Raw genomic sequence first — 21,556 nt, forward strand, 5'->3', positions numbered from 1 at the left:
AGAGCCACCTTGTGCATCACTAATGCTGCACAAGGAAAAGGTGGCTCTCTTCGTTATGCTCCTTGCAGACGATGAACTTAACACTTACAAAATGTGTCCCCTCATACCGTGAAACCGTCCCGGAGGTGGGACTTTCCTTTGGAATGAGACGCAGCACAGCCATCATTCATACCCCCTTGGCGACGGGCGCCGCCCTCTCAGCGTTGTTTGAATCTGTCCCGGAGCCTGTGCTGTTATGTTCAACCTTGGGCATGGCAGTTAGCGCTGCCCGTCTTCTGACACCATTTCGTGTCAGGCTGACTGCGCCTGTGCGGCCGCGCTGCCCGAGCTAGCGCCCCGCAGTGTCTTCTGATTTATTCACACTGCGGGGCTGGGATTCCTGGGCATGCACAGTGCATTTCTTGGACTCTCACTCATCTCCTTGCGCCTTCTTCAGACTATGCGGCGTCACGGCCGTGGCATGCGATTAGGGATCAGCTGACGGCACACAGTCTGAAGAAGGGGCAAGGAGATGAGTGAGAGTTCAAGAAATGCACTGCGCATGCCGGGGAATCCAAGCCCCGCAGTGTAAATAAATCAGAAGACACTGCGGAGCGCTATCTCGGGCAGTGCGGCCGCACAGGCGCAGTCAGCCTGACACAAAATGGTGTCAGAAGACGGGCAGCGCTAACTGTACATGCGAAAGGTTGAACATAACAGCGCAGGCTCCGGGACAGATTCAAACAGCACTGAGGAGGCTTTGCCCGGTGCCAAGGGGGTATGAATGATGGCTGTGCTGCGTCTAATTACGAAGGAAAGTTCCGCCTCCGGTACGGTTTAACGTTATGAGGGGCAACATTTTATAAGTGTTAAGTTCATCGTCTGCAAGGAGCATAACGAAAAGAGCCACCTTTTCCTTGTGCAGCATTAGTGCTGCGCAAGTGTCTCTTTCAGTTACAAACACCTGGGGGGGACAGGTTTCCTTTAATTTCTGTAGTAGTGTGAGTGTGGAGGTAGCAGGAGCAACTGCCGGATACACAGCAGGGGATCAGCTGACGTTACTGAAACCCAATAACACTGGGTCATGTGTTGACTGTGTAGATGGCACTTCTGAGCAGCAACTGGCGGTGTTGGAGCCCAGGGATTGCAGTTCAGGTGTTAGAAACATGAACGCAACAGGAGACCTGGATACTGTTGCCAACCAATTATTTAATCTGGAAGGGGAGTGGCAAATTCCTGCAAGATCCAGGCCTTGTTCATTTTCAGAAAAGTAAGCCGGTCAACGTTATCGGAGGATAGTCGCATGCAACGGTCTGTTAGCACACCACCTGCGGCACTAAAGACGCATTCCAATAATACACTAGCAGCAGGGCAAGCCAGCACCTCCAATGCATACTGGCTAAGCTCTGGCCATATATCCAGCTGAGAGACCCAAAACTTGAAGGGGGAAGAGCCGTCTGGGAGTACACCGAGAGGGCAAGACATGTAGTCTGTCACCATCTGACGGAAACATTGCCTCCTGCTGACTGGAGCCATCTGTGATGGTGTAGACATTTGTGGCCGGCACACAAAACTTTGCCACTGTTGGGCCTTCCTGGTCTTGCCTTGTACTGAGGCACTGCTTCTGCTCCCTCTTTGTGCAGAGCTTCCTCCACTGCCTCGAAGCACTGATCTGCTTTGTAATGCACTAGCAGCACTGCTCTCGATTGGACTGGAGAAGATGATGGACTGCGCCAGTGTGTCTTGGTACTCCCGCATTTTATGCTCCCGGTTCAACGGTGTTATGAGGCTTTCACAGTTATTCCGGTAGCGAGGATCTAGGAGGGTGTACACCCAATAATCAGCCGTGTTGAGAATGTGGGCGATGTGGCGGTCGTTTCTTAGGCCAGGCACTGCAGCATGAAATCAACCATGTGCTGCAGACTGCCAACTGGCCAAGAAACGCTGTCCCCTGCTTGAGGCGCGATCTCTGCCTGCTCTGCATCACCCCACTCTCATTCTACATACTGACTACTGGAGATTTGTGTAACTCCCTCCTCTGGATAGATGTCTTCCTCCTTCATTGACTCCTCTTCATCCTCCGCACAAACTGTTCCCTGCCTAGGCCTTTGTGAGGAACCATGTTGCGCAGACTGTCCAAAAGCGGATGGTGTTTGTGACTCCTCAACCTCCACCTCTTCCACAACCTCATCCCTTAGCGCTTGCAGTGTTCTTTCAAGCAGGCAGATGAGGGGGATAGTCATGCTGACTAGTGCATCATCTGCACTCGCCATCCGTGTGGAATTATCGAAGGCACGCAAAACCTGGCAGATGTCCTTCATAGTTGCCCAATCAGTGGTTGTGAAGTCTGAATGGCGCACAGTGCGACTTCTTTGTGCCTGATGCAGCTGGTACTCCATTACTGCTGGCTGCTGCTCACACAACCGCTCCAACATATGTAACGTAGAATTCCACCTGGTGGGTAGGTCACATATGATGCGATGTTCCGGAAGGCGAAATCGGCGCTGCAGAGCCATGCTGGAACGCCGCAAGTGAGCACACTCTAGGCGGACCTTGTGCACCAGTGCATCAAGATCCGGATAGTCCCTCAAAAAACTCTGCATGACCAAGTTGAGCACATGTGCCAGACATGGGATGTGAGTGAGGTTGCCTAGGCCCAGAGCTGCCACCAGATTTCGGCCATTATCACACACTACCATGCCTGGCTGGAGATTCGCTGACACAAACCACATGTCGCTCTCCTGCTTGATGGCCTTCCAGAGCTCCTGCGCTGTGTGGCTTCGATTCCACAAATAAATTAATTTCAATATGGCCTGTTGATGTTTGGCCACAGCTGTGCTCATATCGGTCATAACAGGTAAGCGTTCACGGGTCCAGGTGGAGGTGGACTGTGACGGCTCCTGCAGCGCTGATTCAGAGGAACTTGAGTATGAGGAGTCAATGTGTACAGACTAGATTCCTGCAATCCTTGGAGTTGGCAGAACACGTCCAGCGCCACTCTCACGATCTGTACCCGGCTCCACAACATCAACCCAATGGGCAGTGAGGGAAAGGTATCGTCCCTGTCCATGGTGACTGGTCCACGCATCGGTGGTGAGGTGGACCTTGCTACTGATTGTGTTTAGTAGCGCATGTTTAATGTTTCCCTCCACATGCTTTTACAGGGCAGGGACGGCTTGCCTGCTGAAATAAAAGCGGCTGGGCATGTTGTATTGTGGGACTGTCAATGCCATCAATTAATGGAAGAGATAAGTCTCCACCAGCCTGAATGACAGCATTTCAAGGGGCAGTAGTTTGGAATGCCAGCATTCAGAGCCTGTGCTCGGGGGTGGTTTGCCAAGAATGGCCGCCTTTTCTCCCATGCCTGTGCTACCGATGGCTGTAGACTGGGCTGGGAGTGTGAGGATGACTGGGAACGTGGTGCTGTGGGTGGAATTACACTGGGTCTCTGGACAACACCGAACCAGCTGCGTGTGAGCTGGAGGAAGAGGCTACAACACGAGCTGAAGAAGTGGTATGTGCCGCTGTAGGTTGGCCTAGGTCTTCAGTGTGTTTTTGTAACTCCACCGCGTGCTTGGACCGCACATGTTTCCACATATTTGTGGTATTGAGGTGGCTGACACTTTTCCCTCTTTTGACTTTCTGATGACATACCTTGCATTTGACTAAGCAAATGTCATCTGCAACTGTGTCAAAAAAGGACCAGGCACTGCAAGTCTTGGGAGCGCCTGTTTTGGCTTTTGGAAGAGACATGCTCCTAATGGGTGCCGAAGGGGAGGCTACTGTCACGGGGATACAAGGAGGGCGAGAGCTAATAACCCGGGCCCCTGCAATTTCCCTCAGACTAGGGAATCTCTGTCTGACCCTCTACCTGAAGTTTACACTGAAGGTGTGCATGTTCAGGCCTCCACCCTCACCCTGACTTCTGATTCAGCCCTAGACTGAACACCACCGCCCACCACCCAGTGAATGCAATAGACCAATACCCACAGTTATAACAAACAAGGATAAAGGAAAATATACACCACGCCGCAGTCACTCAGGAATACACTATAAAGGTGCAGGGCAAAATAAATACAAATATAGGAAGGAGTAAATATGACAAGGGAAAATACACCACCAGCAACGATTCTCCAACAACCAGCTCTCCACTCCGGACCGAGATAACTACGGATAAGACAGAAGCTATAATCGGCGACGCCCAAAGATCAGGAGAACCATTGAAAGGAAATGGGCATGGCCCAGCTTCCAATCCGAGGATCAGATAAATTAACCCCGGAGCAGCCAGACGAAAACTAGCCAACGCCAATGAGCAAACAGTGGTCAAACGCGGAATTACCGCTGTCTGTCAGACGACCTGGTCTGAACAGTGTCTGACATGACAGCTACAGGCAACACAGTCTTCCCCCTCCCTCTCCCTCTTTGGGCCATTCGGGGAATCTCTTCCTCAGAGCTGCTCCCACCACCTTCCTGTCCCTCACGCCATGATGGGTCAAGGACCTCATCATCTACACTACCCTCTTCCACCAACTGCTTCTCCTGGGTAGTCTCGGCAGCACATTACGCACAGGAAAGTGGCACCTGAGTCTCATCATTATCAGATGCTTACTGAGGTGTGCAGACCGGAGGCACTGGCCCACCTGCCTCTTCAGATTCAGAGAGACAAAGCAGTTGGGCATCACTGCATACTGGCTCTTCTTCCATTTCTCGAATGCTGCTTGGCTGGCCCCCACTTTCCAAGCCAAGAGATTCAGAGAACAGAAGTAGAGATGGCTCCTGTCCTGGGCTCTATGACTGCCTGGGCAATTTGGCAGGTGGTGAAGAGACAGATGGGTGCTCTTCAGTGCCCTGTGCCTGAGAGGATGTGGCACTAATTGAAGTCGATGCATTAGCTGCCATCCATCCGACAACGGCTTCAATTTGTCCTGCAGCAGCGGGGTACGGCAAGCTCCAACAAAGCTGTGCATGAAGGACTGTTCCCTGCTAAATCTGGGGGATGATGAGTCACCGGTGCCCGCAGCAGGCCCAGAATCCCCATGTCCTCTCCCTGCTCCACCTCCACACCCACGCCCACGCCCACATGCCTTACTCCCTGCCTTCTTCATCTTGGTAGATTGATAAAGATATGCAGAAAAGCACTAATTGCTTAGTGTGCTTATTCCTGAACAGCTGCTAACAGGTATAAGAAACACTAATTTTATCAAGTGTGGACTAGACTTTAATATGAGCTAATGTGGCCTACACAACAGTAAAGTGGAGTGTTTGGTGAACTTTATAAACTTTTTTTTTTTTTTCCCAGAACACACTACAGAGTGAACCGCACTCACACAGAGACCGTGCAGACAGCCGTGAATGATGCTGCAAGGCCAAGAAAAGCTCCTCTATGTAATCCTATATAGTGTTTTTCCACAATCTAGCAGGAAACGGATGGAAAGCCACTAATAGGATAAATTTGAAAAAATGTGCAGCAGGCTGCACTAATTGAAAAAGGACAATGGAACGGTATGAAGCAGTGACGCACCCTGAGCTGACTACAACCGGCTGTGGCGGCAGAACAGACTACAGAGTGAGCTGCACTCACACAGAGAAAGTGCAGACAGCCGTGAACGGTGCTGCAAGGCCAAAATAAGCTCCTCTGTGTAATCCTATATAGTGTTTTTCCACAATCTAGCAGGATACGGATGGAAAGCCACTGATAGGATAAATTTGAAAAAATGTGCAGAAGGCTGCACTAATTGAAAAAGGACAATGGAATGGTATGAGGCAGTGACGCACCCCGAGCTGACTACAACCGGCTGTGGCGGCAGAACAGACTACAGAGTGAGTAGCACTCACACAGAGACCATGCAGACAGCCGTGAACGGCGCTGCAAGGCCAAAAAAAGCTCCTCTATGTAATCCTATATAGTGTTTTCCACAATCTAGCAGGATACGGATGGAAAGCCACTAATAGGATAAATTTGAAAAAATGTGCAGCAGGCTGCACTAATTGAAAAAAGGACAATGGAACGGTATGAGGCAGTGACGCACCCTGAGCTGACTACAACCAGCTATGGCGGCAGAACAGACTACAGAGTAAGCTGCACTCGCACAGAGACCGTGCAGACAGCTGTGAACGGTTCTGCAAGGCCAAAAAAGCTCCTCTATGTAATCCTATATAGTGTTTCTCCACAATCTAGCAGGAAACGGATGGAAAGCCACTAATAGGATAAATTTGAAAAAATGTGCAGCAGGCTGCACTAATTGAAAAAGGACAATGGAACGGTATGAAGCAGTGACGCACCCTGAGCTGACTACAACCGGCTGTGGCGGCAGAACAGACTACAGAGTGAGCTGCACTCACACAGAGAAAGTGCAGACAGCCGTGAACGGTGCTGCAAGGCCAAAATAAGCTCCTCTATGTAATCTTATATAGTGTTTTTCCACAATCTAGCAGGATACGGATGGAAAGCCACTGATAGGATAAATTTGAAAAAATGTGCAGAAGGCTGCACTAATTGAAAAAGGACAATGGAACGGTATGAGGCAGTGACGCACCCCGAGCTGACTACAACTGGCTGTAGCAGCAGAACAGACTACAGAGTGAGTAGCACTCACACAGAGACCATGCAGACAGCCGTGAACGGCGCTGCAAGGCCAAAAAAAGCTCCTCTATGTAATCCTATATAGTGTTTTCCACAATCTAGCAGGATACGGATGGAAAGCCACTAATAGGATAAATTTGAAAAAATGTCCAGCAGGCTGCACTAATTGAAAAAAGGACAATGGAACGGTATGAGGCAGTGACGCACCCTGAGCTGACTACAACCAGCTATGGCGGCAGAACAGACAACAGAGTAAGCTGCACTCGCACAGAGACCGTGCAGACAGCTGTGAACGGTTCTGCAAGGCCAAAAAAGCTGCTCTATGTAATCATATATAGTGTTTTTCCACAATCTAGCAGGATACGGATGGAAAGCCACTAATAGGATACATTTGAAAAAATGTGCAGCAGGCTGCACTAATTGAAAAAGGACAATGGAACGGTATGAGGCAGTGACGCACCCTGAGCTGACTACAACTGGCTGTGGCGGCACAACAGACTACAGAGTGAGTAGCACTCACACAGAGACCGTGCAGACAGCCGTGAACGGCGCTGCAAGGCCAAAAAAAGCTCCTCTATGTAATCCTATATAGTGTTTTCCACAATCTAGCAGGATACGGATGGAAAGCCACTAATAGGATAAATTTGAAAAAATGTGCAGCAGGCTACACTAATTGAAAAAAAGGACAATGGAACGGTATGAGGCAGTGATGCACCCTGAGCTGACTACAACCAGCTGTGGCGGCAGAACAGACTACAGAGTGAGCTGCACTCACACAGAGACAGTGCAGACAGCTGTGAATGGCGCTGCAAGGCCAAAAAAGCTCCTCTATGTAATCCTATATAGTGTTTTTCCACAATCTAGCAGGATACGGATCGAAAGCCACTAATAGGATAAATTTGAAAAAATGTGCAGCAGGCTGCACTAATTGCAAAAAGGACAATGGAACGGTATGAGGGAGTGACACACCCTGAGCTGGCTACAACCAGCAGTGGCTGCAGACCAGACTACAGAGTGAGCTGCACTCACAAAGACACCTTGCAGACAGCCGTGAACAGCACTGCAAGGCAAAAACAAGGTTCTCACACAGCGGTTGCTAAATTAGCCTGGGTAAAGCACAATGAAGCAAATCGCTATCTCTAAACTGGCCCTCAGTCAGAACACAGCATCCTGTCCCTAGCTGAATTCACAGCAGAGTGAACCCAAAATGGCGACTGCGACTTTTATAGTGCATCATGACATAATTTCAGCAGCCAATCACAGCCATGCCAGTAGTTACATGCCTAACATGCAGAACAGGATGTGCCCACACTTCTAATGATACCTCATTGCCTGAATTCTAGCTCTTTGAATTATGGGAACTTCCGATTCCGGTATCCAATATACTGAAAGTATCGGAACTCGGTATCGGAATTCCGATACCGCGAATATCGGCTGATACCCGATACTTGCGGTATCGGAATGCTCAACACTACTCATCAGCTGACACCGGTGACCAGAGGTAAACTTTATACATCCGATCACAGCTGCAGCTCACACTGTCATTTGACAGCATGGAACCGCGGCTATCTGACTGGTGGTGATTTTACCACCGATCAGAAGTGGTTTTTGCCACGCTGTCATGCGCATGACAGTGCGACAAACACCTGGTGTTCAGGGGGCCGAACCCGAATAGTACCATGGACTTCCTGGTGAAGTTCGTGCTTGGTGTCCTTGAAGTAGGTGTTTGGTACGGATGCGGAACTATAATGTTCGGGTTTGCTTATCTCTAGTAAAGACCCTTCCTTATGGGACTGTTTTGGGAAGAGACTTGCCCCTCTTCTGGTCTCTGGTTGTCAATAATGGGGGGTAACCCCACTCTGTTTTTTTAAATTATTCATTTAAATAATTTAAAGATACAGCTTGGGGACCCCTCTATTCTTGATAACCAACCTTGCTAAAGCTGACAGCTGAGGGTTGCAGTCTATTTCTCCAAAATGTCCTTGGAGCTGTTTTTCAACATGACAATGCCAGGCTGCATGTTGCTTGTGCTATGTGGGCAGCCTGGGTGGACTAAAAGTGCTTCCAAGGCATGCAGCACTGCCAGACTTGTCAACCATCGAGCACATATGGGACGTCATTGGTCGGCAATTGAAAAGGGAGCTACCAGTAACGGATATTGAAGATTTGCATGCTCAAGTACATTAAGTGATGAACATTCATCAACCCTTAGTAACATCCTTGATAGTAGCCAAGGCGTGTAAGTGTGTGCATATATCTGAATTAGTGGAGATTATTTGAAGATTTAGTTTCCATTTTGTTCATCATTTGGTTATTATTTAAATTACTATAGATTCCGTGATTTTTCATTCTTAGCATTACAATTTCAATGTTGAGGAGTGTATTTTATAATGCTTTTAAAAAGTCATTCTTCATATGTGATCTTATTAAATCTGCAAGTCATAACATAGTTTACAATCTAATTCAAAATATACAAGCGTAGCATTCATATAACCTGAGCAATATGAACCAGTATTCACTTATTGCAACTAATAGAAGTGCAATAAAGTCCAAGTTGGGTTGGATATCTCATATGCTATGCCTGTTCACTTCTTAACCTATAAATTCTGGCTAATGCCAAGCAAATGTCCTTTCTCTCTCCACAAAAGACCCTATCACTAGAATCTCAGAGGGTGGCCAGTGAGCTGAGAAAGCAGGTGCTGGCAGCACCTGGGTTGTTAACTAGACCAATGAAGGACCATGGATTTCAGAGGTCTAAGAATAATGTTGCATGTCTGAGAAATCAATCCAGTTCGAAGAAGCATGTTTGTTTAGCCCTTTTTTTTAAATGTTCTTCTTCAGTTCTGATGAAGGTCTATATGTAGGACCAAAACATTAACAACTTTAAGAATTGCCAAATAAATTTGTTTTCTTTGGATTTGAGCTAAGCATGGAAATTGAAGCTCTGCATGAAACAGAATCTCTGTATATACAGGTGCTTCTCACAAAATTGGAATATCATCAAAAAGTTAATTTATTTCAGTTCTTCAATACAAAAAGTGAAACTCATATTATATATAGTCATTACAAACAGAGTGATCTATTTCAAGTGTTTAATTCTGTTTATGCTGATGATTATGGTTTACAGGCAATGAAAACCCAAAAGTCATTATCTCAGTAAATTAGAATACTTACCAAAAAACACCTGCAAAGGATTCCTAAGCATTTAAAAAGGTCCCTTCGTCTGTATCAGTAGGCTCCACAATCATGGGGAAGACTGCTGACTTGACAGATACCCAGAAGGCAGTCATTGACACACTCCAAAAGGAGGGTAAGCCACAAAAGGTCGCTGCTAGGTCTCCAAGCATTTTAGTGGAAAGGTGATTGGAAGGAAAAAGTGTTATAGAAAAAGGTAACAAGCAACCGGGATAACCACAGCCTTGAAAGGATTGTTAAGAAAAGGCCATTAAAAAATTAGGGGGAGATTCACAAGGAATGGATTGCTGCTGGAGTCATTGCTTCAAGAGCCACCACACACAGACGTATCCAGGACATGGGGTAAAAGTGTCACATTTCTTGTGTCAAGCCACTCATGACCAATAGACAGCGCCAGAAGCATCTTACCTGGGCCAAGGACAGAAAGAACTGGACTGTTGCTCAGTGGTCCAAGGTGTTGTTTTCAGATGGAAGTAAATTTTACATTTCATTTGGAAATCGAGGTCCAAGAGTCTGGAGGAAGAGTGGAGAGGCAAACAATCCAAGCTGCTTGAGATCTAGTGTGAAGTTTCCACAATCAGTGATGGTCTGGGGAGCCATGTCATCTGCTGGTGTAGGTCCACTGTATTTTATCAAGACCAAAGTCAGAGCAGCCGTCTACCAGGAAATTTTAGAGCACTTCATGCTTCCCTCTGCCATCAAGCTTTTTTGGAAATGGAAATGTCTCCAGCAGGACTTGGCACCTGTCCACACTGCCAAAAGTACCAATACCTGGTTTAAAACCAACAGTATCACTGTGCTTGATTGGCCAGCAAACTTGCCTGACCTTAACCCCATAGAGAATCTATGGGGTATAGTCAAGAGGAGGATGAGAGACACCAGACCTAACTATGCAGATGAGCTGAAGGCTCAAAGCAACCTGGGCTTCCATAACACCTCAGCAGTGCCACAGGCTGATCACCTCCATGCCACACCGCATTAATACAGTAATTGATGCAAAAGGAGCCCCAACCAAGTATTGAGTGCATTTACTGAACATATATTTCAGTAGGCCAACATTTCGGATTTTAAAATAATTTTTCAAGCTGGTGTTACAAAGTATTCTAATTTACTGAGTAGACTTTTGGGTTTCCATTGTCTGTAAGCCATAATCATCAACATTAACAGAAATAAACACTTGAAATAGATCATATGAGTTTCACTTTTTTGTATTCAAGAACTAAAATAAATTAACTTTTTGGTGATATTCTAATTTTGTGAGGAGCACCTTTACAAGGTGGTATATACTTCTGTTAAACAAACCCTAATTATGTTACCTTAAAATAATAAAACAAAAAGAAGAAACTATAACTGCACATATGGATATAAAAATATACATACACATATGATCTCTTTGATTAACTAGAACAATATACTATAGATTGTTTAACAACATTCTTTTGATGGGTACATGCAAGATCACTTGACAGTTATCTAAATGTTGATATATTATTTCAGATTATCTGATATTGACAACATTTTAGACAAACAAATACTTTTATGTGATTTTGCTCATAATAAGAATATTTTATTTTCTAACATATGTTATACTGCTTCCTCTGGCTCATCAACTATTCTTAAAGTAAAAAAAAACCCATGAAGCTGCCAAAAACTGACTAATGCAGAACACCTTTAGCTGTGGATTTGACATGAGACAGACAGCACACATGCCCCCTGTCCACCAGACCTTTTCCAGCAGCTGAACTGTAGCTGCATTTACTTAGTATCTGAAATACTCTTGGGGACAAACATGCCCAAATCTTGACATAAAATCAACATTAACTTCAGGTGCAGAGAAGCATTTTTATGCCTCAGCACACTTTACACTTGCTTTTGAAGGTTTGAAGACTATCTAACTCAAAGCAACATAATAACAATCCGCCCCCAAAATCTGTCTAGATTACATATTTAAGAGGGTCTAATTTTAGGAAATAATACAAGTGAAATGTATTAGCAAATATTCCACAAGTTGTAGATGCTGTTCACATCTCTGTTTTATTATTCTAGTTGTCTGTTCCTTTTAGAACAGACTAACGAAATATACAAAAGGATTCAGTGAATTCCTGATTCAAACAGGGTCCGTCTGGTGTGAGTTTGGTGTCATTCTTTTAGAATAGAAAACAAGTCCCTGAATGCAGACATGTTCTTTTGTTCTAAAAATAATCAACAAACAAATAAATCAATGGAGCCCCTTCTGTTCGAAAAAGGAATGCACAGGATCCCAATTCCGTTTGTTCTCTTTGGAACAGCCATATGGAATAGTAAAATGGACAGGTGAACAGAGACTTATATGAACACGTCCAACAATTGATTCCATTGTTATCTTTGTATTCAAAAGTAGTCTATATTGCTTTTTACAAACTAGCTTCTTTTTGTAGTATGTTGTTATTGAAAGGTGCTTGGGAATTCTCTAACATTTAGTGATATTACATACTGACTGGCATTGCTAATTTTTGCCTTGGATGCTTAGACTTGATCCAATCTAACATGAGAAATTCTCATTGAGAATCTATTAAAAATCATAATCAGATGTACAATATTTATAGAATGGCTGTGCTACCCCAATATTATTCAATTTGTATTAATACAAAGAGCCTCTTTAGAGCAGAAGAGGACTTGAGCTCTAGCACCAACTATTGGATGTAGCAATCCAAAAAGTCAATATGGATGCTTTAATGGGCTTTGCCACAAGTATTAACTCCTTTCTGGCATTGGACGTACTATACGGAATACTACTATAGACCCCTCAAAGTGACTTCAAATGTGATGTGGTCCCTAAAAAAATGATGTTGTAAAAATGAGAAATCGCCGGTCAACGTTTAACCCTTATAACTCCCTAACAAAAAAATGTTTAGTTCCAAAACTGTGCTGATGAATTCAAAGTTGGAAAATTGCAAAATTTTCAACATTTTTGCCAAATGTCCATTTTTTCACAAATAAACGCAAGTCATATCACAGACATTTCACGAGAAAACAATGTCAGAATCACTGGGATTCGTTGAAGCATTCCATAGTTATAACCTCATAAAGGGACAGTGGTCAGAATTGTAAAAATTGGCCTGGTCATTAACGTGGAAATCACCCTTGGGGGTAAAGGGGTTAAAGGGGTATTGCCACAAACAAAAGTTTATTTTAATCAATAGATCTTGGAATAATGAGAATTTCCACAATTGGATGCGTTTAAATACAATGTGCCCCTGCTGTGTACTGTGTAATGGCTGTGTCTTAAGGCCCCATCACACATAGCGATTTACCAACGATCACGACGAGCGATACGACCTGGCCGTGATCGTTGGTAAGTCGTTGTGTGGTCGCTGGGGAGCTGTCACACAGACAGCTCTCTCCAGCGACCAACGATCAGGGGAACGACTTCGGCATCGTTGAAACTGTCTTCAACGATGCCGAAGTCCCCCTGCAGCACCCGGGTAACCAGGGTAAACATCGGGTTACTAAGCGCAGGGCCGCGCTTAGTAACCCGATGTTTACCCTGGTTACCAAAAAAAACAAACAGTACATACTCACCATCTGATGTCCGTCAGGTCCCTTGCCGTCTGCTTCCTGCTCTGACTGAGTGCCGCCGTACAGTGAGAGCAGAGCGCAGCGGTGACGTCACTGCTGTGCTGTGCTCTCACTGTACGGCCGGCAGTCAGTCAGAGCAGGAAGCAGACGGCAAGGGACCTGACGGACATCAGATGGTGAGTATGTACTGTTTTTTTTTTTTTACATTTACGCTGGTAACCAGGGTAAACATTGGGTTACTAAGCGCGGCCCTGCGCTTAGTAACCCGATGTTTACCCTGGTTACCAGTGAAGACATCGCTGGATCCTTGTCACACACACCGATTCAGCGCTGTCAGCGGGACCTCAACGACCAAAAAAAGGTCCAGGCCATTCCGACACGACCAGCGATCTCGCAGCAGGGGCCGGGTCGCTGGTACGTGTCACACATAGCGAGATCGCTACTGAGGTCGCTGTTGCGTCACAAAACTTGTGACTCAGCAGCGATCTCGCTAGCGATCTCGCTATGTGTGACGGGGCCTTTACCACGAAGGAACATGGTCTAATCATACTACATCTCCTGGGCAGGGGAGGAAACAAAATAAAGTATACTGATATTACCGCAGGAAATCACATCTGATTCTTTCTTTGAAGTAAAACATTGTTTAAAAGCAGGCAGGAAAATGTTTTACCTCACAAAAAGAATCAGCTGTTATCCCATACTGTCCTGTCTGTATACTCCCGTTTGCTTCCTCCCCAGCCCAGGACCTGTGGTATGATCAGACCATGTTCCTGTACAGTCAGACACAGCCATTACACAGTACACAGCAGGGGCACATTTATAAGATTATCTCAGCACAGGAACATTTTATTTATTAAACACATCCAATTGTGGAAGCTATTATGATTCCAAAATCTAATGATTAAAATTAACTTTTGTTTGTGGAAAAATCTCTTTTAGGTAAGAAGCCAAAACAGACATTCCATTTGCAGAGACTTGTTTAGGAATGTTTGCCGATCATGAGTGCAAAGCAGAAGATATGATTTGGCTAGGTGAGAAGACTGACTGTGGGGCTAAAGGGGAATGTTTTTCCTTAGGCCAGAATTCCGTGGGCTCACATAATGGAGAAGACAGAGAAATTATGTTTTCTATCTGCGCCTTCACAGTGTGCTACAGTTCACTCATCCAAGAGAATCGCATCACATTAATCTGACACTCTGAGCAAACTCAAATCAGAGTTTGATCGGAGTGTCATTAGCATAATCGACCCAATTCATATCTACAGTCTTGTGACTCTGGCCTTATGAAGAGTGCAAAGTCACCCTAAGGAGGTTCATAGGCCACGCAATTCTTCTCTGGGAAATTAGCTATGCAAATTACTTCTTCAGAGAGAAAGATTAATTGAAATAGATCATTATGTATTGGATGTAGCAGTCCTTAAAGTCAGTATCAACGTCGTCTCACCTAGCCCAAGCAAATCTTCTTCTTTGCACTGATGAGGAACAAACACCCCGAAACACGTATCTGCAAATTATGGTAAGTGCCTAGTTTGCATTGATATCTTATGCCATGTTAAAAGGGTAGAAATTGACTTTCAGGATTGCAACATCCAATAAGTTGTGATAGAGTTCAACTCCTCTTCCTTTCTGAAGAGGCTATTTGCATATTTTATTTCCCAGGGAGCATTGCATGGTCTGTAAGTTTCCTTACTCTGGCTTGGCACTTTTCACAAGGAGAAATGTTCCCCCTTAGGTCCTCAATCTGAATTTGAAACTCACACAGAGGCATATTTGTTATTGTAAAATTACACAAATAGGGATTTTTATGGGTTTACTGAAGTCTTTCTACTAATATTATTTTTTTTTGCTCCAGCTTGCCAACATGATTCTACCAGAGGATGAAAATTTTCTGTTACTTTTCCGTAGAGAAACCCCTTTGGATAATAGTGTGGAATTTATGCGGGTAGGTATGACTGACTTGGTAATGTCTGTAAATGCATGTAATTTCTACATTTATTAACAGTCTAAGAAAATCATTGTACACTAAGATTTAAAGGAGTGGGTTGTTCAGAATGTAAAATAAAAAATATATAAAGAAGGAGGGGTCTTTGATTTCTAGAAACAAGACCACACTTGTCCAAGAAAAGAAAGGCTTTGCTAATTTAATAATAAATAACTAATCTAATATTACTTATTTATATTTTGCAAAACACTGTATTATAAAACATATTTTTTTCTTCAGATTTGGCGGAAATATGATGAAGATAGCAGTGGATTTATTTCTGCTGTGGAGCTCAGGGTATTTATCTTTTGCTTATTACTGTTACATTATTTTCTAACCATATGTCTTTAATTATTCAGTAACAATAAATATAGATTATGACAATGCCAACGTAATCAGTCATTAATAGTGTTGAGCATTCCGATACCGCAAGTATCGGGTATCGGCCGATACTTGCGGTATCGGAATTCCGATACCGAGATCCGATACTTTTGTGGTATCGGGAATCGGTATCGGAACCATATTAATGTGTAAAATAAAGAATTAAAATAAAAAATATGGATATACTCACCTCTCCGGTGGCCCCTGGATCTTACCGCTGTAACCGGGAGCCTCCGTTTCTAAGAATGAGCGTGTGAAGGGCGTTCGATGACGTCGCGGCTTCTGATTGGTCGCGTGGCCGCTCATGTGACCGCTCACGCGACCAATCAGAAGCCGCGACATCAGCCGCAACGTCACCGAAGGTCCTTCACGGGCTCATTCTTAGGAACTGAGGCTCCCGGTTACAGCGGTAAGGTCCAGGGGCCACCGGAGAGGTGAGTATATCCATATATATCCATATACTCACCTCTCCGGCAGCCCCTGGACCTTACTGCTGTAACCGGGAGCCTTCGTTCCTAAGAATGAGCCCGTGAAGGACCTTCGATAACGTCGCGGCTGACGTCGCGGCTTCTGATTGGTCGCGTGAGCGGTCACATGAGCGGTCACGCGACCAATCAGAAGCCGCGACGTCATCGAAGGCCCTTCACGCGCTCATTCTTAGAAACGGAGGCTCCCGGTTACAGCGGTAAGATCCAGGGGCCACCGGAGAGGTGAGTATATCCATATTTTTTATTTTAATTCTTTATTTTACACATGAATATGGATCCCAGGGCCTGAAGGAGAGTTTCCTCTCCTTCAGACCCTGGGAACCATTCCGATACTTTGCGTCCCATTGAAATGCATTGGTATCGGGTATCGGTATCGGCGATATCCGATATTTTTCGGGTATCGTCCGATACTATCCGATACCGATACTTTCAAGTATCGGACGGTATCGCTCAACACTAGTCATTAACCATTAACCCAATAACGGCCAAGCATCATAAATTTACAGTGCTTGATCCTGGGCTTTAACCCCACGACATTTACATTGTGGTGTTAAAATTTGTGCTCTAGCAGAAGCAGGTTTAGTGTCTGGCTATGATACACAGCCATAAATTTAGGGAAAAGATAGAAGGGGTTTATTACCACTTCTGTCTTCTCTTTAGCCAGCTATGTAGCAGTCAGTGAGTGCTATATATAGAACAGAAGCATCAGCATTCCCATGGGTCTCTGCCCATCATACCAGTGGTGCTTGATCCTAGCAGACCCAGATTAGCTCTGCCAGGGGGTGCAGTGGAAACAAACAGCTATAAATAAAACATATGCACCCCAGAAATCTTGCATGATAGCCTGGAGGGCAAATTGTGTAATATATACAGTGGGGAAAAAAGTATTTAGTCATCCACCAACTGGGCAGGTTCTCCCACTTAAAAAGATGAGAGAGACCTGTAACTGACATCATAGGTAGATCACAATTTTATTTTTGGCAAGATTTATTTTGCAAATTATGGTGGAAAATAAATATTTGGTCGGTCATTATCAAAAGTTCATCTCAGTATTTGTTATACAGTATATCCTTTGTTTGCAATGACAGAGGTCAAACGTTTTCTGTAAGTCTTTACAAGGTTGGCACACACTGTTGGTGGTATTTTGGCCCATTCCTCCATTCAGATCTTCTCTAGGGCAGTGATGTTTTGGGCCTGTCGCTGGGAAACACGGACTTTCAACTCCCTGCAAAGGTTTTCTATGAGGTTGAGATCTGGAGACTTGCTAGGCCACTCCTGGACCTTCATATGCGTCTTAGGAAGCCACTCCTTAGTTGCCCTGTCAGTGTGCTTGGGATCATTATCATGCTGAAAGACCCATCCACGTTTCATATTCAATGCCCTTGAAATATATGCAGTAGGTATGGTGTTCTTTGGATGCAACTCAGCATTCTGTGTCCTCCAAACACAACGAGTTTTGGTTCTACCAAACAGTTCTACTTTGGTTTCATCAGACCAAATGACATTATGCCAATGCTCTTCTGGATAATCCAAATGCTCTCTAGCATACTTTAGATGGCCCAGACATGTACTGGCTGAACCAGGGGAACATGTCTGCACTGCAGGATCTGAGTCCCTGGCAGCGCAGTGTGTTACTGATGGTGGCCTTTGTTACGGTGGTCCCATCTCTTTGCAAGTCATTCACTAGGCCCCCCGTGTGGTTCTGGGATTTTTGCTCAATGTTCTTGTTATCATTTTGACCCCACAGGGTGAGATCTTGCGTGGAGCCCCAGATCAAGGGAGATTATCAGTGGTCTTGTATGTCTTCCATTTTCTTATTATTGCTCCCACAGTTGATTTCATCACACCATACTGCTTACCTATTGCAGATTCAGTCTTCCCAGCCTGGTGCAGGTCTACAGTTGTGTTTCTGGTGTCCTTCGATAGCTCTTTGGTCTTCACCATAGTAATGCGCTTTTTTTAACTTTTTGTTGAGGGGCCTTTTTTAAAAATTAATTTTACTATTATATATGCTTTATGCATATATATGTATGCTTCAGTATATATATATATATATACGGTACAGACCAAAAGTTTGGACACACCTTATCGTGTAAAGATTTCTCTGTATTTTCATGACTATGAAAATTGTACATTCACACTGAAGGCATCAAAGCTATGAATTAACACATTTGGAATTATATACTTAACAAAAAAGTGTGAAACAACTGAAATTATGTCTTATATTCTTGGGTTTTCAAAGTAGCCACCTTTTGCTTTCCCTGGTCCATGCGGTCTCGAGCCTGCGGACTAGGGCACCCGCTGAATCCCGTGTTTCCACAGTCAGGTCCTTTAAAAAAGGGGATAAGGCATTAGTTTTAGTGCCCACTGCAGTAAATAAGTTCTTGGGCCAAGTCCACAAAAACGTTGGGAGGGTAAATTACAGGTATATCAGCTCAGAAAGCGGAAACCTAAGCAACTATATAATGTAAATCTGTTAAAAGTATGGAATGACCAGGAATATATGGTTACAGACACGACGCCAGTCATATGTCTGTGGATCCTCTCACACCGGCCCGGGAGGAGGCCGGGAACAAGGTAAAGATAAGCAATTCTTTCTCTAAACAGCAGCAGGAGGCTTGGAAATTAGTGCAGCAGAATACAGATGTATTCTCAGAACTGCCCAACCGTACATCGGTGATACACCATGACATTGTCACTGAGCCTCAGGTAAGGGTACGCATGAAACCGTTCCATGTGTCGGAGGCAGGGGGCAAGCCATCAAGGTTGAGGTGAAAAAAATGCTTTAGCTAGGAGTTATTGAGAAGTCCAGTAGTGAATGAGCTGGTCCCATTATACTGATTCCTAAGCCGGATGGATTGTTCCGATTTTGTAACAATTTCTGAAAATTGAATGAAGTGTCAAAATTTGACCTTTATCCAATGGCTCGGGTTAATGAACTTACTGAGAGACTAGGCAGACCCATTACTTCACGACACTCGATCTGACTAAGTTACTGGCAGGTGCCTCTGACAGACTCAGCAAAAGAAAAGACTGACTTCATAATGCTGGATGGTCTCCATCACTATGTCTTCTTGCCTTTTTTCTTACATGGGGATCTGGCCACATTTTAGAGGTTGATGGACATAGTTTTAGAGTCCCATCCGAAGTATGTGTTACATAGTTACATATATAGTTACATAGTTATTAAGGTTGAAGGAAGACTGTAAGTCCATCTAGTTCAACCCATAGCCTAACCTAACATGCCCTAACATGTTGATCCAGAGGAAGGCAAAAAAAACCCATGTGGCAAAGAGTAACTCCACCATGGGGAAAAAAATTCCTTCCCGACTCCACATACGGCAATCAGACTAGTTCCCTGGATCAACGTGTTGGCGTACTTGGATGAAATTGTCATCTATAGTACCGACTAGCATACCCACCTGTCTCAGGTCCAAATGGTCAGGGCCGTATTTAGAGTTTATGCTGCCCTAGGCACTTTTCGTGCTGCCTCCCCCATTGGTGAGTATGACTAATGCAGAGACTGTCGGCAGTGACTTACGCTACTTTCACATCAGCGATTTTTGCCATTTGCGGCAGATCCGGCAGTTTTTCCGCATCTGCCGCATAACGGATCACTCACGGTAACACTGCATTCGGCCTCATTCATTCCCTATGGGACTTGCAGACATGTGTGGCACTTGCGGTTTTGCTGTGATCCTGCAAATGCGGTACTTGCAGCAATGGAAAAAAAACGCCGCTAGCGGTATTTTTTTGTCTCACCAAAAGTGCAAAACCGCAAGTGCTGCACATGTCCGCAAGTCCCATAGGGAATGAATGAGGCCAAATCTATGTATATGCCCATGTAGCTCTCTATTTTTTTTTTTTTTTCGTGCTGACAGTGGTCATTTAACTAGAGCTTCCGTCACGCAGCCATAAATACTTGCAGCGCTGACCCCCTTCACGTGATCGGGGGTCAGCGCTGCGTTGCCATAACAACCTGAGGTATCCTCGAGACCTCTATGGTTGTTGATGCTGGATTGCTATAAGTGCCACCGTGTGGTCGGCGCTCATAGCAATGCTGTAATTCTACTACATAGGAGCAATCTATGCATCACCTTTATGCAGCAGAGCCGATCAGGCTATGCCAGCTTCTAGACTCCCATGGAGGCTACTGAAGCATTTCAAAAGTTAAAAAAAAAAAAAAAGTGTTTAAAAATTAAAAATAAAAAAACATAAAAGTTCAAATCACCCCCTTTCACCCAAATCAAAATAAAAATCAAACTTACACATATTTGGTAATGCTGTGTTCAGAATCACCCGATCTATCAATAAAAAAAAAAATGAATTAACCCGATCACTAAACAGCATAGCGGGAAAAAAAAAAAATCAAAACACAAGAATTACTTTTTCTGGTTGCCGCGACATTGCATTAAAATGCAATAATGGGCGATAAAAAGATCGTATCTGCACAAAAGTGGTATCACTAAAAACGTCAGCTCGGCACGCAAAAAATAAGCCCTCACCCGACCCCAGATCATGAAAAATGGAGACGCTACGGGTCTCGGAAAATGGCGCAAATTCTTGGTGAGATAGCACTTTTGCAATTTCACTGCGCATGGACTTTTTTTCTCCCCGTTTTCGAGTACACAATGTGGTAAAACCAATGGTGTCTTTCAAATGTACAACTAGTCCCACAAAAAATAAGCCCTCACATGGCCATATTGACGGAAAAGTAAAAAAGTTATCGCTTTGGGAAGAAGGGGAGTGGAAAACGAAAAAAGTTCCAGTCATGAAGGGGTTAATATAATCAAACAAGTCCCATTGTGTTGATAAAGGAGATTCTTAGACTTGTAGTTCCACTAACTGCTGAGCCCTGTCCTCTTTTAGAGAGGGGAGATGGGACACATCAGAGGCGGATAGCTGCACATAACTGTAAACCATCAGATGTAGCAGAGCTGAAGCTGGGACATTAGTACAAGACGTAATGTGAGCAGAGGCGTCTGATGCCCAATAAATGTGGTATATAAGAAACCACAATAGTACGATTCCCCCAGATAACACACGACTCCCTCAGCTCTGCTACGTCCTTACTGATGCCGCCTCTGCTCTGCTACATCCATACTGATGCCGTCTCACGACTCCCTCAGCTCTGCTACGTCCATACTGATGCCGCCTCTGCTCTGCTACGTCCATACTGATGCCGCCTCTGCTCTGCTACGTCCATACTGATGCCGCCTCTGCTCTCCTGCGTCCATACTGATGCCGCCTCTGCTCTGCTACGTCCATACTGATGCTGCCTCTGTTCTGCTACGTCCATACTGATGCCGCCTCAGCTCCGCTACGTCCATACTGATGCCGCCTCAGCTCCGCTACGTCCATACTGATGCCGCCTCTGCTCCGCTACATCCAT

General features: G+C 44.8%; 1 protein-coding gene across 1 annotated transcript in view; it reads left to right on the forward strand.

The window, feature by feature from the left end:
- Window positions 1-21,556, forward strand: part of SCGN (secretagogin, EF-hand calcium binding protein) — a 95,898-nt gene that overhangs the window by 41,181 nt on the left and 33,161 nt on the right. The window contains exons 4-5 of the mRNA XM_077270004.1: window positions 15,167-15,256; window positions 15,536-15,592. Coding sequence (XP_077126119.1) covers window positions 15,167-15,256; window positions 15,536-15,592 — 147 coding nt within the window. The remainder of the gene's footprint in view (window positions 1-15,166; window positions 15,257-15,535; window positions 15,593-21,556) is intronic.

The sequence above is a fragment of the Ranitomeya variabilis genome, chromosome 6 (assembly GCF_051348905.1).
Source record: "Ranitomeya variabilis isolate aRanVar5 chromosome 6, aRanVar5.hap1, whole genome shotgun sequence".
In the NCBI taxonomy this organism is placed as follows: domain Eukaryota; kingdom Metazoa; phylum Chordata; class Amphibia; order Anura; family Dendrobatidae; genus Ranitomeya; species Ranitomeya variabilis.